At 44.2% G+C, this 15,186-nt stretch overlaps 2 protein-coding genes across 23 annotated transcripts in view; both read right to left on the bottom strand.

Moving 5' to 3' along the window:
* Nucleotides 1-13,782, bottom strand: part of MACF1 (microtubule actin crosslinking factor 1) — a 181,855-nt gene extending 168,073 nt beyond the window's left edge. For 16 of the 18 annotated variants that reach the window (XM_033157576.1, XM_033157583.1, XM_033157580.1 and 13 more), the window contains exons 1-10: nt 13,618-13,782; nt 12,930-13,227; nt 11,935-12,063; nt 10,778-10,855; nt 8,076-8,237; nt 7,131-7,235; nt 6,339-6,434; nt 4,314-4,439; nt 1,555-1,707; nt 17-171 (exon numbers count right to left, since the gene is read on the bottom strand). In XM_033157576.1, the coding sequence (XP_033013467.1) occupies nt 17-171; nt 1,555-1,707; nt 4,314-4,439; nt 6,339-6,434; nt 7,131-7,235; nt 8,076-8,237; nt 10,778-10,855; nt 11,935-12,063; nt 12,930-13,227; nt 13,618-13,718 (1,403 nt within the window). In that variant the 5' untranslated portion in view covers nt 13,719-13,782. Of the gene's footprint in view, nt 1-16; nt 172-1,554; nt 1,708-2,419; nt 2,426-4,313; nt 4,440-6,338; nt 6,435-7,130; nt 7,236-8,075; nt 8,238-10,777; nt 10,856-11,934; nt 12,064-12,929; nt 13,228-13,617 lie in introns of all 18 variants that reach the window. The other 2 variants (XM_033157594.1, XM_033157593.1) reach the window with 1 other exon arrangement.
* Nucleotides 13,783-14,399: 617 nt separating this feature from the next.
* LOC117051320 (microtubule-actin cross-linking factor 1-like) overlaps nt 14,400-15,186 on the bottom strand; it is a 145,213-nt gene continuing 144,426 nt past the window's right edge. For all 5 annotated transcript variants that reach the window (XM_033157598.1, XM_033157602.1, XM_033157597.1 and 2 more), the window contains 2 exons: nt 14,782-14,909; nt 14,400-14,549 (listed from right to left, as the gene is read on the bottom strand). In XM_033157598.1, coding sequence (XP_033013489.1) covers nt 14,420-14,549; nt 14,782-14,909 — 258 coding nt within the window. In that variant the 3' untranslated portion in view covers nt 14,400-14,419. The remainder of the gene's footprint in view (nt 14,550-14,781; nt 14,910-15,186) is intronic.

Below are 15,186 nucleotides of genomic sequence, written 5' to 3'. Positions count from 1 at the left end.
AGAAAGATCCCTTTACCTGCTGGCCACATCAATGGCCTCTTTGTTAGGAGGGGGCACCAAGAAGCAAACAGACGGGACCATGGCCTCATTTCCGGTAGGGCTGATCACTTTCCACTTGGTTCGCTGGGAATTGTCTTCTAGCACACACTCGTCATTCTTACAGATGGTGATCTGCGTGGTCAACAAAAGGAACACTGGTCCAGTAGATGGTCAAACTGTGTCCTCTCATCCTCCCCACATCGCTTCTCCCACAATGTGATCCTAGGCATCATGTAGTCCAGGGGTGGCCAACGTGGGGCCCTCCAGATGTTGTGGGCTATAACTCCCATAATCCCTGGTCATTGTCCATGCCTGCAGAGCCTGATGGGAGTTGTAGTCCAAAACATATGGAGGGCACCATATTGGCTACCGCAACATACAGTAAGCCCACATCTTATGCAAGGGTTCGGTTTCCAGGTTCCATGTGTAAAGACAAAAATGCATAAAGTCAGGAACCCCCTGAATCAAGTATCTTGCAAGGTGAGGGGCTGTTTCCCCAGCTTTGGGTTGGTGGCATGAGGGCTCTGGGATGCTGACAGAACCCTTATGCCACTTTCCCAAAGCCAGGTAAGCCTGCAAACAGTTTTGCACAGGTGGGAGGGGGTATAAATAAATGGAGAGTGGGTTTCCTTTACGCTCCCTCCATCTATCTTTTCCCCACCCCCACCCAGGCAAAGACTTGCAATTGGACTTACTACATTCCAACCTCATTCTGCAGCTAAAATACCATCAGCAGAAGCTTCTCCAACTATTCTTCACTATCTCAGAGGAAGGAGATGCCAAAGACTCCCTAGTTAGTTTCTTACAGTGGTGAAATAGGGCACTTGAAATAAATTTTCAACCAAATGAAGTTAAGTGTTCTTGACTTAGGTCTTCTTACCAATGCTAAATCAATATCTAAGTGACCCCACCTCTGCCCCACAACCCTGGCATCCATGCTCTAAGAACTGACTCTCACCCTGTCTTCCATGCACAAAGAGCAATATTACTGAGGTTTTGTACAAGATTTTTTAATGTTGAAAGCATTCCATGCGTACATCGCATTCAGATGCCAACATTAAGAAACTCATATTTTCTTCATGGTTTCTAACAAGCTATAATTTCCCATGTTGTTTAAATCTGGTTTGGTACCCTAGTTTTGTTAACTAGCCCTCATTACGGGAAAACAAAGTTTAGTATAAGCTTCAACCGGAAGCTTAAAACTGCAAACCTGAAGTTCACCACTGTTTGTTCTGATAAAGCTATACTAGTATGTTATCTGAATGCAGCCAAATTGTCACAGTAATCCTTATGACAAACACTGCAATGTATCATCATCATCATCATCGCTTTGCCTACGTATTATCTTATACCATACTATCTCAAGACCATCACTGAACACTGGCTTTGAAACCTGAGAGGTTTATAAATTCAAAGAGAAAGAGCCTGGATTTAAACTCGCAGATTTCTGATTTAGGGAATAAACAGAACACTCAGAATCCAAAGGAAGCTTCATGTCAGCTGTTACCAGCTCACCTCAATTTGGCGATAATCACAGGTGGCCTTCACAGAGATGGTGTTCTGCAAAACATGGTCAGGGTTTCGTGGCTTCAGCTGCACGATGCTTTTGGACCTCCCCACCAAGCTGGCAACAGAACTCTTGGACTGGATCAGCTGCTCCTTTTCATCCTGTCAAAATTAGAAAGGCAAAAAGGATGGATGGAACAGAAGGGCAAGGACAGGCAGGAGAAGAATGGCCAGAAACCTCATACCCACACTGCCCTCTGAGGAGCTAACATTTGGTCAAGGGAGGTTTGGAATTTCAAGGGCAAGCATAGGTAGGGTTGTGTGTGTGTCCATGTCTTCATGTGGGCACACACACTCATTTGCAACTTCCCCAAGCAGAAGTGGGAGTAGGGCAGGGAGTACAGAGACAATCCATATTTAATACTATTCCAGGCAAGAGGACCAATTATCTCCAAGTCCTCCCTGCCCACTCACCCCCCGCCACACCGAAAGCTGCATGCAGAGTTGAAACATTACTACTAGGTCCAAAATTCAGAATTATCTGCAAAACAGTGAACAGTGCAACAAAGCCCAAACCCATCATTTTTCACTGGGAAAAAGAAAGAAAAACCACCTGGATTTTTGTAAAAGGGTGAAATAAAAGAAGGCACGAGAACTGTGTGAAAAAGATTGTTCAGGCAGTTTCAATGTATGTACTTAAGTAATTTAAAACCTGATTAAAAAAGAAAGCTGGGGAAATGATGTGTGGAGAGAGAGAGAGAGAGAGAGAGAGAGAGAGAGAGAGAGAAGAGAAGAGAAGAGAAGAGAAGAGAAGAGAAGAGAAAGAAAGAAAGAAAGAAAGAAAGAAAGAAAGAAAAGGTTAAAAACAAGCTACCTTCTCCTGTCCCAGGGGAGCATGGTTGGAAGAAATACAACTTTAACTCATTTATTCTGATAAAGGAAGCGTCTCACACACGGGCCAAAACTTTCCCTTTTGACTGCCTGTGAAGAATCTTTGCAGCAAAAGCTGCCTCCCACGGGCTCTCAAGGTCTACAACTGAAGCAGTCCCATGTTTTTAGTCTGTCAGAACCATTGCAAGACAGAGACAGGCTCCGCCTTGTGCTGATGCATCTCCCTTGGCTCAAGAAACCCATCTTCTTTTGCAGCTTTGGAACTGCAGTAAGATTAGCAGGTCTACGATGCAGCAGTCCATCCTTAAGCTGTGCATGCTGGCTCCTTCACAAGGTCCACAGTAGCCTCCAGACCCGTTACTTTTAAACTTGTGCAGCTTCCTGCCTGAAACTCCGACCCAATCTCCAAGTTGGGTCAATATCCAAGAAGAGGCTGCTGCCTCTGCCACCCACAAATGTCCTCCTCACTTTCTCCAACCTGGTGCCCTCCAGAGGTTTTGGACTACAACTCCCATCAGCCCCAGCAAGCACAACATTCCAAGGGATTTGCAGAGTTAAACACTATAGCCGGCCACACATCTCAGGGAGGATGTTTTCAGCATCCTCCCCACAGCAGATTTCGTGTGCACCTTCTCATAGCTCGTAGCTGAGATTCCTAAATTGCAGGCAGTTGGACTAGATGAGCCATTGGGTTCCTTCCAGCTCTACAATTCTGTTTCTTCCTGCTCACGCACTGCCTTCTGTCTCCCAGCACTCTTCCTCTTGCACCCCCTTTTCCTTCTTTCATACTCCTCATCTCAATGCCTTTGGCCATAATGTTACTCAACGACCAACAGTCATACCCTTTCCATTCATTGAGCTGCCCCACTCTTGCCGAAGACCCTATGCCAAGACCTTTGTCAGCAAAGCCTGCACTGAACAGCCCTAACACTTTGCATTGCCTGCTCCTCTCGTTCAAAGGTCATGGTGGCCAAATGCTTCTGCCTACTTCCCCAGTTGCTGTCATCCATCAAACACTGATATTTTGAGCTATATGGACAGGGACCACAGCAGTACTATTTCCCATACAGCTGCTTGCTCACGATGGCTGTATTTTACCTAGTTCCAGACAGCAGTGAAGACACATGCACACTGAGGACTGCTGCCAGTCAGAGGAGGTAACACTGGACTAGATGGACCAACGGGTTGACTCAGTGTAAGGTGGGAGAGGCTACAGCTCAGTGATAGAGCACACGCTTTGCAGGAACGAGTTCTCATTGCCCGAGACTCTGGTGAACCACTGCGATTTGTGGTAGACAATCAATGGCAAAAGCCACCTTCATGTGCTCATAGCAGCAGCAGCAGGAGGAATTAGCAAAATGAAAATAAATAGCATGCTAGAGGTCACACTCAAGAAGGCATTTCATAGTGGGGAGTGGAACTGAAACACAAGGATAGTTAAACAATGCAGTTCTGGGAACATTTGAAAGGAAAATAGGCAGACTTTGAAAAGACGTGCACATTCTTTTTTACTTTGTAAAATAAAGCACAGAGAAGTAAGCAATGCGGAGATGCAATGTAAGCAAATTTACTGGGAGAAACTTGGGGATTCTTGGATGCTACTGAGAGGGTTAGATCATCACAACAAATTGACATATGTCAGGCACTAAAGGATCTGGTACAAGCAGTTTGAGAGGCTGCCTTGGAAGGTGTGAACTATTATTGTTAGAGATTATAAAGCAGAGAATGGATGACCCGCTATCAGGGGTGCTGTAGCAGATGATCTCCTGCATCAGCAGGGACTGGATTCAATTACCTTTGTGGTCTCTTGCAACTATGATTCTGGTATAATGTGCCAAAATCTGTATGACCTTGAGATCTGCCCAAAGAGCACCCACCATGGAATCCTGGAGCAGGTCCTCCAGGCGTGTCAGGCTGGTGTTGCAGTCACAAGAATACTTCCGTTTGATGGTATCTTGGAGGTTCTTCAAGTATGTCTCTGAATCACGGGCATCACTGAAGAACTGCAAAAGCACACAAACATTTCCCCTTTGTCAGAATACCAGTCAGAGGTTTCTTATTGCATGTTTTATGAAAGAGCGGAATTTACTTGAAAGACTGAAAATGAAGCATCCATTCAATTTGCTCAAAGGCATTTTCATCATGAAAAAGGAAGGCAAGTAACCAGAGAAAACAGCCTCCTCTGGGTTATTTGATTAGAGACATATCAGTATGGCTCATTTTGGACCTGTTTTCTAAGGAATGGTACATGATCAAGATAATTAACAAGTCTTGATCATGATCCAATTCTGAGAAAACAAGCCCAGGATGAGCCATATTGATGCCTCTCTAATAAAGTAACTAATAAAAGGAGGATGTTTTCTCTAGTTGCTTGGCATGGCCAGGAATTTGCACAGTCTGCAACCTCCATGCTGCTACCAAACCACACAAGCCAAGAGCTGATTTACTCTTCTACTAGCAAAGCTTGAGATGGGTTGATTGTATGTTTTTGTATTGTTATATTTGATCCTACTCTGAGGTATGTTTAGCCTGGGAAGGAGGAGACTGAGAGGATATGATAGCCATCTTCAAATATCTAAAGGGTTGTCACATGGAAGAGGGAACATGCTTGTTTTCTCCTGCTCTGGAGGGTAGGACTTGAACAAATGGCTTCAAGTTACAAGAAATGAGATTCTAACTAAACATACAGGAAAAAATTCTGACAGTAAGAGTTGTTCAACAGTGGAACAGACTCCCATGAGAGGTGGTAGACTCTCCTTTCTTGGAGGTTTTTAAGCAGAGGTTGGATGGCCATCTGTCATGGATGCTTTAGCTGAGATTCTTGCATTGCAGGGGGTTGGACTAGATGACCCTTGGGTCCCTCCCAACCCTCCCTTCTACTATCACTTGCGATGAATAGCAGGATATAAACCTCTTAACAAATAAATAAGACAAGAGAAGAAATATGGTGGGAGCAGAAGTAGAAGATAAGCAACAAGTGTTCTCACTACCAGTTAGGCTCAGGTGGGGTTCTGTACTGCTCAGCAGCAGCAGTGTTTGAGTGTCTTCTGACTCATGATGAAGAAGAAGAGTTTGGATTTGATATCCCGCTTTATCACTACCCAAAGGAGTCTCAAGGCGGCTAACATTCTCCTTCCCCTTCCTCCCCCACAACAAGCACTCTGTGAGGTGAGTGGGGCTGAGAGACTTCAAAGAAATGTGAGTAGCCCAAGGTCACCCAGCAGCTGCATGTGGAGGAGCGGAGACACAAACCCAGTTCACTAGATTACGAGTCTACCGCTCTTAACCACTACACCATACTGGCTCTCATGATGTGTCAATATCTATCCTACAGTTATTCAAACATTTCCTCCTCTGAGAAAGAAGCTTAAGTTATGCTGCCTCACTCTCGGGGAACTTAAGCATTCCTTTAAAATTCTGGTGGGTGCAGGGTTTTGACCTTACCTTAGCATTACAAGGTCGTGCAGAAGGTATGTGTGTTTTTCATTCTAGTAAACATTCCTCCAGCACTCTGCAGCCTCCCTGGTTGTCCATACTTGCAGAACTGAAAAAGCCACATGGGAGGAGCTAATGCTATGGTGTCCTTTTCCTGGGTTTTAATGGAAGAGCAAACACCCAGGGAGGCTTCAAAGTGCAGACCACCAGAGAGATGTAGAATGACATAAAATACATTCATACACATCAACTCACCTCTAAAGTAAGGTAAGTGTAAGAAAATCCCTGCACCTCAGCCATGAAAATATCACAGATATTTCCTCTGCCATTTAAACATTTTTGAATGCCATTTCTTTTCTGATTAAATGATGGAGAATGGATAAAAAGTGGGAGAAATTTTAAACAGGGCATTAGTTTTGACTTCATGAGTTAACCACTGATGCACAGCCACGGAGAATTCCCTGTACCTGAAAGTAAGCTGTGTTCTCCTTCACATGCTGATCCACACATAAGCACAACTGCTTGATCCACTGCCACTGAGTCTGCACTGCTGCACTGTACGCCTGTGAAAAACCAAACAACAGACAAAATAGCGTTTTTTGTACAATTGCATACAACAACTACAGCCTGCTCAGACCTTTGCTGAATTTGTATCTGGTATCACCAGTTTTATTCATGCCCATTGTAAGACCACCCTGTCTGGATGAAGGGTAGTCAAGAAATATTTTTAATAAAGTAAAATTGGCCAAGCAATCAAGGCTTATGGTCAGGAATACAGGAAGAGGCAACTGGCTGTAACAAAAGGCTTCAAAACAGCTGTTTTCACAAGGCCCTCTTGTCGTGCCAGCTCACACAAAGAGGTTTTAAGCTCTCACCTTGCTTACTGGGCAAAGCACACTCAGTGCAGCAGCTCTGGGATGCTCTCACACAATCCCATAGGGCTGGCTGAGTTCCCATAAGATCTCATGCAACAATACCCAAGGTTCCAGAGCTGAAATGACAAGAGGGCCTTGCCCAGTAAGCAATGCAGAGGTGAAAAGCTCTTTTTAAGCCAGGAAAACCTTGTGTGCATTTAATCTGTGCAATTTCAACCAGCCAGCCTTCAACCATGGAAGGTTGAAAAGGCACAAATTAATGTGCGGAAGATGCAGTCGTACTGAAATACATCAAGGCATCCTATGAAGTTGTCTTGCATAACACACGTTAAAGTGCTCACAATCGCAACCCCAAAGCATGCCCCACTCCAAGCTTTCTCTTACCTCCACAGTCTGCTTGGCTGGGTGATTCTCCAATGACAGTATCTCAGCTGTGTCTTGCAGGGAGCGAAACACATCCTGTTTCTCCTCTAGTTCCATTGTGAGCTCCTGCATAGCAGAAACACAAAATCAGACAATAGGTTTGCCTCTCTGTTGGTAGGCATCACAGGAAGAGTGGCGGGAGGCACGCAGATGTGCGGCACTATTGGAAACTTTAGCTATGAAACTTCACAGCAGGAAAAGAGAACTTGTGGCTCTCCAGATGTTGCTGGACTACAACATCCATCAGCCATTGGTCAGGGATAATGTAATCTGTAGATCAGCCACAGCTGTTTTATAGCCTGCAAGAACTCTGAACAATGAGAGCAATTTGCATTTTGGCAAGAATAGAAGATTTGGGCGTGGGGAAACCAAGGTTTAAATCTGTTCTTGGCCATGAAGGGGAACATCAACTCAAGGTGATTGAAGCTTCTTACCATTAAAGCTTTAAATGACTTGGAGGCTGATTATTTTACGGAGCAATAACCTTCTGAGCTTGCATCCATGTTAAGACTTATGGGCTTGGTTTAGTTGATTTAGATGGCCTTTGGGCTTCATTTAGTTATTTTTTGAGAGTGGGGGTTGCTTCTCAATGGGGTTGTTGTGTAATTTGAGTGAGAACTGGATCAGCATTTTTGTTGATAACACACACACCCCCCCCATTTTTACTATAAGATGCTTTGCTTCAAACGTATAAGCAAATTTGGATATAAAATTTTAAGGTAAAATAAAATCCACACAAATGAAGTTGAAGCAAAATAAGGCACTTCTGAGAAAATGCATCGGAACCTGTAAATTTTCCTGAACACAGAGCTTAAATTGAGAAATGTGGAACTCTGCCGCTTCCAGAATACAGAACACCACGGAGGCACTGCAAACACTTGGCCGCATCCAACCCCTCCTACTCACCGAGAAATAATTCTTCTTGGCAGCCATATTGGGATTATTGTCACTCCAGTCATACGCCAGCTCCTCTTCTTCCTTTTCATTGAGCCAAATTAGCTCAGTCGTTGCTCGAGACACAAACCCATACAAACTCTGGAGGTGGTGCAGTCGGAAGCTGGAGGTTTCCTGCAAAAAGACAACATACTTTGTTACATTTCCTGCCACTCTAGGGATTGTCTGCTTGAGGGCCTCCCAAAGGCTTCTGACTGGCCACCACTGTGAGGACAGGATGCTGGACTGCAGGGCCCCCTTTGGCCTGAACCAGCAGCCGGGCTCTTCTGATGCCGACCACCGAGATACCTTGACAGAAATCCCCACATTGTTAGGTTATTCTTCAAACCTTTTTTTACATGCTCTCCTATTACATTTTAGGGTTAGTAGGAAAACCCATTAATCCCTTTTCCATTGCAGAGGCACCAGGTCCTGTTTGCAAACAATGGCTACTGATACACATGTGCTGGGGTCCACCTTCTGTTTTAAAAACCAAACCACCTGTGCAACTATATCACACGAGAGAAGCATAATGCACCATTTCTGAAGTGATATTTAAAATGCACAAACAAAAGAAGATCGTAGCATAGGGAGGATGGCAAAGAGTCACATTATGTTATATTAAAAATTGATGGTTCTAAGTCAGTTCTGCTTTTTTAGGAGCAAATCATTTATCTGCTGGCAGCTGCTAGGATAGAAATAGTCAAACATCGGGGAAAGGCACTGTTAACCAATTTGTGGTTTCAGAGGGTGGGGTAAGGGTGACACTGGTTGATAAACCTACCTGTTCTGCATGTGAGGCCGGAAGATTTGAAAATGTGGACAACTTTCATGCAATCTGGTATGCATTTATTGCATACATAAATGAGCCAGAGCCAGAGCATGCACCACAACAGATGCATGAAAGACTCTGATCTGATGAGAAGGAAAAGGCGGTGGGGCGGCTGCACCCTGTGGGGTAGCCCACAGCACTATTGTAGCCTGGTATATTAAGAATTAGATTAGAGAGATCTGGGACATAATATCCAAATGAGTGACTGGGAAAAGCTTTGGAAGGTGGATCTGAAATTTACTGCATATACAACACTGAAAGAGAACTATATGAAAATGATGTATCGTTGGTACATAACACCGGTAAAACTTGCAAAAATGTATAGAACAAGTTCTAATAAGTGTTGGAAATGTAAAGGAAAAAGAGGGTATTTTTTACCATATGTGGTGGGAGTGTAAAATGGTTAAAAATTACTGGGAAATGATATATGATGAACCGAAGAACCGAAGAACATGTTTAAAATGACTTTTACAAAAAAAAAAAAAAACCAGAAGCATTTTTACTAGGAATAACAGAAAATCAAATCCCGAAGGAAAAGAAAAAACTGTTTATGTACGCAACAACAGCAGCCCGGCTCTTACTAGCCCAAAGGTGGAAGGAAGATAAGATCCCAAAAACAGAAGAATGGCAATTGAAAATGATGGACTATGCAGAAATGGCAAAACTTACAGAAAAGCTCAGAGACAATAACACCGAGAAATTTAAAAAAGAATGGGAGGCATTTATTGTATATGTACAAAAGTATTGCAAACAAGTAGAAACATTGGCAGGCTTTGACTAAACACTTGCAAGTAGTTAAAATAAGATAACGTTTATGGAAGGAAATTTGAACTGAAGCAATAAAAACTTATGGTATGTAATTATGATAAAATAATAAGAAAAAATGAGGTTTAAGTATAATTATGCAGAAAATATATAAAATATATATATTCCATGAACCAGGAAAGGAAATGGAGGGAAGTCAGGAGGTTAAAGAGAACCTCCAAAAATACTTTTTATTTTATTTTATTTTTTAGTTCTTATACTTCATGTTGGATACTTTGTATTTCTCTTTTTTTTTTGATGGAAAATAATTGTTGACAGTATGTATTATATTTCCCAAGGAACAAAGCAGAGGGAGAGACAGAAATGCAAGGCGTTTCCAATGGATCAACTTTAGGGTCCTCATATTGCTGAACTCTTGCCATTCCAGCTGGTCATTACAACAACTCTGTACCCTTCTGAGTAATATCCCCCCCTCACTATATATAAGGGTCTGGTGACTTCTGTTTCAGTGTATCTGAAGAAGTGTGCATGCACACGAAAGCTCATACCAAGAACAAACTTAGTTGGTCTCTAAAGTGCTACTGGAAGGAATTTTTTTTATTTTTTATTTTGTTTTAAGAAGTTGTGCCTTTGCTATTTTTCCTCATTCTTCCCAATCCCCTTTCCTTTTGTGTTATAAATCTGAGGGCAGGAACTGACTTAATATTGGTATAAGCCTTTCTTTTCTTTTCTTTTTTTTTGGGGGGGGGGAGTGAAGCACAGGAGAAAAATGCTTTAACTAAATCAATGAAAAGACTGCATAGCAAGTGCTTCTTAAAGGAGACATTCTCATTCTTCTGCCACAGAAGCACTCCTTGAAGATGTGAGGTAGATTGTGAACCACAAAACGAGGAAGAGACAAACCTTTATTTAAAAGAGATTGCACAGAAAGGGTTTCAGGCACACAGGCAAAAAATTTTAAGCCTCCGTGAATAAAGTCGCAATTTACAGCTTTGAGGGGCTTCCAACAACTTGTAAACTTGAATGAGGTTCCCTGACACTTTGCTGGCTACAAGAACCAACCCAAAATACAACTCACCATCAGTTTACAGTACTGGGTCTCCAGCTTCCCCAGAGTCTCCGTGTAACTAGTGTGGAAATTCTGAGACATTTTACCCTTTAAAAAACAGGAGGAAGAGAAAACGAAGAGGATCAGAAGCAGCTCAAAAGTTACACACCTAGTTAGAAATGCACAGAGAGCTGGAGGTCCTATTGAAATTCTCTCATCTCTTATCTCTCCACTTTCCCAAATCTTGCATGCATCATAAAATATAGAATCATAGAATTGTAGAGTTGTAAGTGACCCCAAATATCATCTAGTCCAACCCCCTGCAGTGCAGGAATCACAGCTAATAATCCCTGGCAGATGGCCTGTTGAAAGCAGCACAATGAAATCTGAGTACAGCAGACTTCTATGTGTCCCTTTCAGCCAAGGAACTTTTTCCCAATCCTCCTCAGGGCCCATTTTCACACTATCAAAACCCTCCACACACACATTGATTGCCCCAAGATGTGTTTCCCCCTTGGAACAGTGGCAGCCTAATGTCCTTGGACTACAACTCCTATAATTCGTGAACATTAGTCATGCTTGCTGGGGCTGATGGGAGTTGGAGTCCAACAAATTCTGGAGCGCACTACTTTTGCAACCCCTGCCTTAGAATGAATTTTATCCTTAGAGCAACACACCCCAGAGGCCCCAATCCAGCAGCAACTGCATGAGATCTCCTCTCAGGAACATGAACTTAGTGGGCAGAAAAGAATACTCAAGCTAACAAAAGAAAGCCTGGCTATCTCTCAAATTCTACAAATTTATATTTTTGCTTCTCCAAAACCAAGTGTAAATAGCTTGCATATAAAGGCCCCCCAGGCCATCTTCCCCATAAAGTTGGTGACCAGCTCCAGATGTTTGGGGCTATATGATGTTTGTGGTGGGAGTTGACATCCAAAGTATCTGGAGCTGAGTGCAAGCTAGAGATGAAAGGCTACTCTAAAGCAACCCGTTCCTGCAGCCGGAGGCTTCTCTCCTCTAAGCGAAAATCAGCTCCTCCTCCTCCAGTTCTTTCCTCCCACATCATGCTCTCCAACAACAGTTTGCTTGTCTTCTTTGGAGCTGCTCTGGAACCTCCACGCCTTTCTTGATGTGAGCTAAACCAGTCCTGCCACCCTTCACACCCCACCCCAGGCATCCCTGCTTACCTCATACATCCTGGCCTCTTTCACACTGGAGCCTAGGTCTTCCACACTGCTGTGGACATGGCGCTGGACTTCCAGTTGGGATTCTACACTTGGCAAGTCACTCCCCCATTCAGCCCGCTCCAGCTTCATCTGAAACCAGCACAGAAAAGGCAACCTGTCAGCATTTCCCAGCTGAATTGTGGGCAAAAACAACAGCAGCTAACCCTTGCTTGCTGCAACCCAATTATTAAGAGGTAGAAAGCATCACACTCCTACCATGTCATGCCATTCTTCTGGAAACTGTTGGCTATCAAGAAATTCACCAAAGTGAACTGGAATACTAGCCCAAAGGTTAATAACCAAAAGGACTTTATTCTGCCCTCACAGTTGAAAGCAGTATGCCTCTGAATGCCAGCTGCTGGGGAGCACAAGGGAGGATGAGTGCTGTTGAACGCTGGTGGTCCTGCTTGCAAGCTTCTCAGAGGCATCTGGTTGGCCACTGTGAGAACTGGATGCTGGACTGGACAGGTGTTTGGCCTTATTCAAACAGGGTTCTTCTCATGGGGCTTCTTTTAAAATATGTAACTTAAGGACAGCTTCCTTTTCTGTGTCCCATTAAAAGAAACTGGGCACATGCAGTTAACTAAGTCAACTTTGGACCGACCTCTCAAGGACACTCAGAGAGACATTCGTGGAAGCTGCTCAAGAACATATAATTTAAAGCCAGTTTAAGACTTCCCTAGTTATTCCCAAGGAATTGTCTGATGGAGGATTTAAAAGTTATAGTACGTTTCACCCTGCTAAACCAGTACTGGCCAATGGGAAAGGCAGTCCAAAACATCCAGGCAATGTCAGGTTGGCAAAGGACAGTGTAAACCAGGCCCGCTTAAATAATAAAGTGATGTAAAGAATGAGTATTGAGTGATCACACCAGGCCATTTGAAAACGGTATCTCTTCTGCCCACACATAAACCTCATCACCTGAATTATGTTTTGTTTAACATTAAACAACGCACCTGCATCTCTTCCACCCAAGAGAGCAACTCGTACACAAACCGGAGGTTGCCCTCATCTTCAGAGGACGAAATGGCCACCAGCTCTGCACGGGTCATTGGCTTCCGGAACCAGGAGGTAGAGGCAGTGGTGGCTGTTGTGTGCGTTCCCTTCAGCAAGGGCTCGGCCTTAAGGTGCCTGGTGCTCAGGGAGGAAGGCTGGACAAAGTCCAAGGAAGAGGGGGAGGAGAAGTGCCCCTTCCGATAGAGGTTAGTGCATTCCAGCCTCAATGTCACCAGTTCGTCCTGAAGCCTCACAATCCTGGGAGAGAAATCAAGCGAGAGGGGGCGGAATGGAGAATGTCGATGAGGTTGTGGGATCACAAAGTCATTCTCCAACCAGGGCAGGTTCCTGCTCACACGAGCCAGACACACCCACCATCACCACCCCATTTCTGCACACTTCCTCAGGATGGGGTAAGAGCTTTTGAAAGATGACCCAACATACTCTTCTGCTCCCCCTGCCCCAAGTAAGGTGTTTCCCCAAGGCATTTTCGGCTTAAATTTGCCAAACTAGTTCCACCACCACCAGGACTGCATTAACAGTGCATGTAATCTATCAGAACATTCTTGTTCTCCAAATGCTCCTTCTGAGCCCAGCTGAATATAACCCACACCCTCATTCCTTGGCTACACACATGAAACGCCTTACTTGAAGACCAGCTCCTCCAGCTGGTAGTAGTTCTCGTCCCGGAGTATCTGAACATCCACCTGTAGTTGGCGGATGAGCCCGTCACACTCCTGGAGGTACATGACGACGTCAGATTCATATTGCACCAACTGGCCTGACTCCAGGTGTGCTTCATCCTGGCAGGAGAGGATTTGAGGTTATTACTGAGGATTCCGCAGAAGCTCATATTTTAAAAGCAAATTAATAGCCTAAATAAATAAATAAATAGCCATCACTTGCAAGTCCCACTGAGCTAAGCTGAGTTGTGGAATATTCATGAATATTCATGAACATTCTAGTTTATGCTTAAGATGTCAAGTAATACAATGCTGACCAAAAGTACTACATCTGTGCAGGGCATGAAAATCTATTTTGGTTGCACTTGAAAGGAAGCTAGAAATGAGAGCAAGTTGCATGCCTGAAGTGGGCAGATGGGCAAGGAGCACTTCAGATATTGGAGGTAATGAGGCTGGGGGGGGGGGTAGGGTGCTGAGTGGGCAAAAGGCAAAAACACAGAGACTGGAGGAAGAATGGCAGAGGAGCAAGGCTTGTGAGAAGGATGGAGGCAGGAAGGAGAGGCCTAAGGAAAGACCAAGGAATACATCACCCAGCTCCTACAGATAAGAGAACTGTGTGTTCCTGATAGCCAGCCAAACCTTTGGTTCTATATGTGCATTTTCCTAGTTAGAGAATCAACAAGTTTTGTTGCTGCTTGAAAGCTGAGGGGTCTTGACTGCCTTCGGTTGTCCTGCTGAGACCCTGCAGGAGCAGATCTGAGAGAAGATCAGGGAGAGCTGAATAACAGAAGGGAAAGACTCACAGCTTGCAGCGTGTTCCTTGCCAGGGTGAGTTTCTCTTCACAGCTGAGAGTCCCATTCTGGATTTTGTTTGCAATCTGTAGCAGCAGCTCCAACCTGAAAGAACAGTGTCAGTCACCAGAATTAAAACAGAAAGCCAGAAAAAAGACTTTTAAAAGTGGAATATTTATTCATTAGAATTTATGTTTTATATACCACTGATTATGACATCTGTTTAATTGTTTTTAATGCCACTTTCTACACCACAGAGGACTTCACAATAGTTGTCATTGCCAGCTGGCAGGGAAAGGGTGTTCTTCGTCATCCCGTTCAACAGTTCACCACCTACCTTTCCACGGCTGGCCGCAGCAACTTCTCACGTTCCAGCATTTCTATGATGAGCTTGCCCCATTCTTCCTCCACATCATTGGGGTGATAGCCCTGAGGCAGCTTAAGGCGCCCAAATTCAATCCAGGTCTGGAAAACACAAATGAAGAGGAACTGTTTCTTCAGGCCCAGAGACTGGCCTTTGTGGACTCACTCTACCCATGCCCAGGCACAAGCCAAGATGAGAGCCAACGTGGTACAGTGTAGTGGTTAGAGGGCTGGACTATGACCAGGGAGGCTCAGTTTCAAATCTCCACTCAGCCACAAAGCTCACACTGGATGATCTTGGGCAAGTCTATGCCTCTCATTTTAATCTACCACAGTTGTGAGGATAAAACAGGGAGCGGAGAACCATATATGCCACCCT

Source organism: Lacerta agilis, chromosome 8, assembly GCF_009819535.1.
Source record: "Lacerta agilis isolate rLacAgi1 chromosome 8, rLacAgi1.pri, whole genome shotgun sequence".
NCBI lineage: Eukaryota > Metazoa > Chordata > Lepidosauria > Squamata > Lacertidae > Lacerta > Lacerta agilis.
Note: the sequence above shows the minus strand (reverse complement) of the source record. Positions and strands in the feature narration are given on the sequence as shown.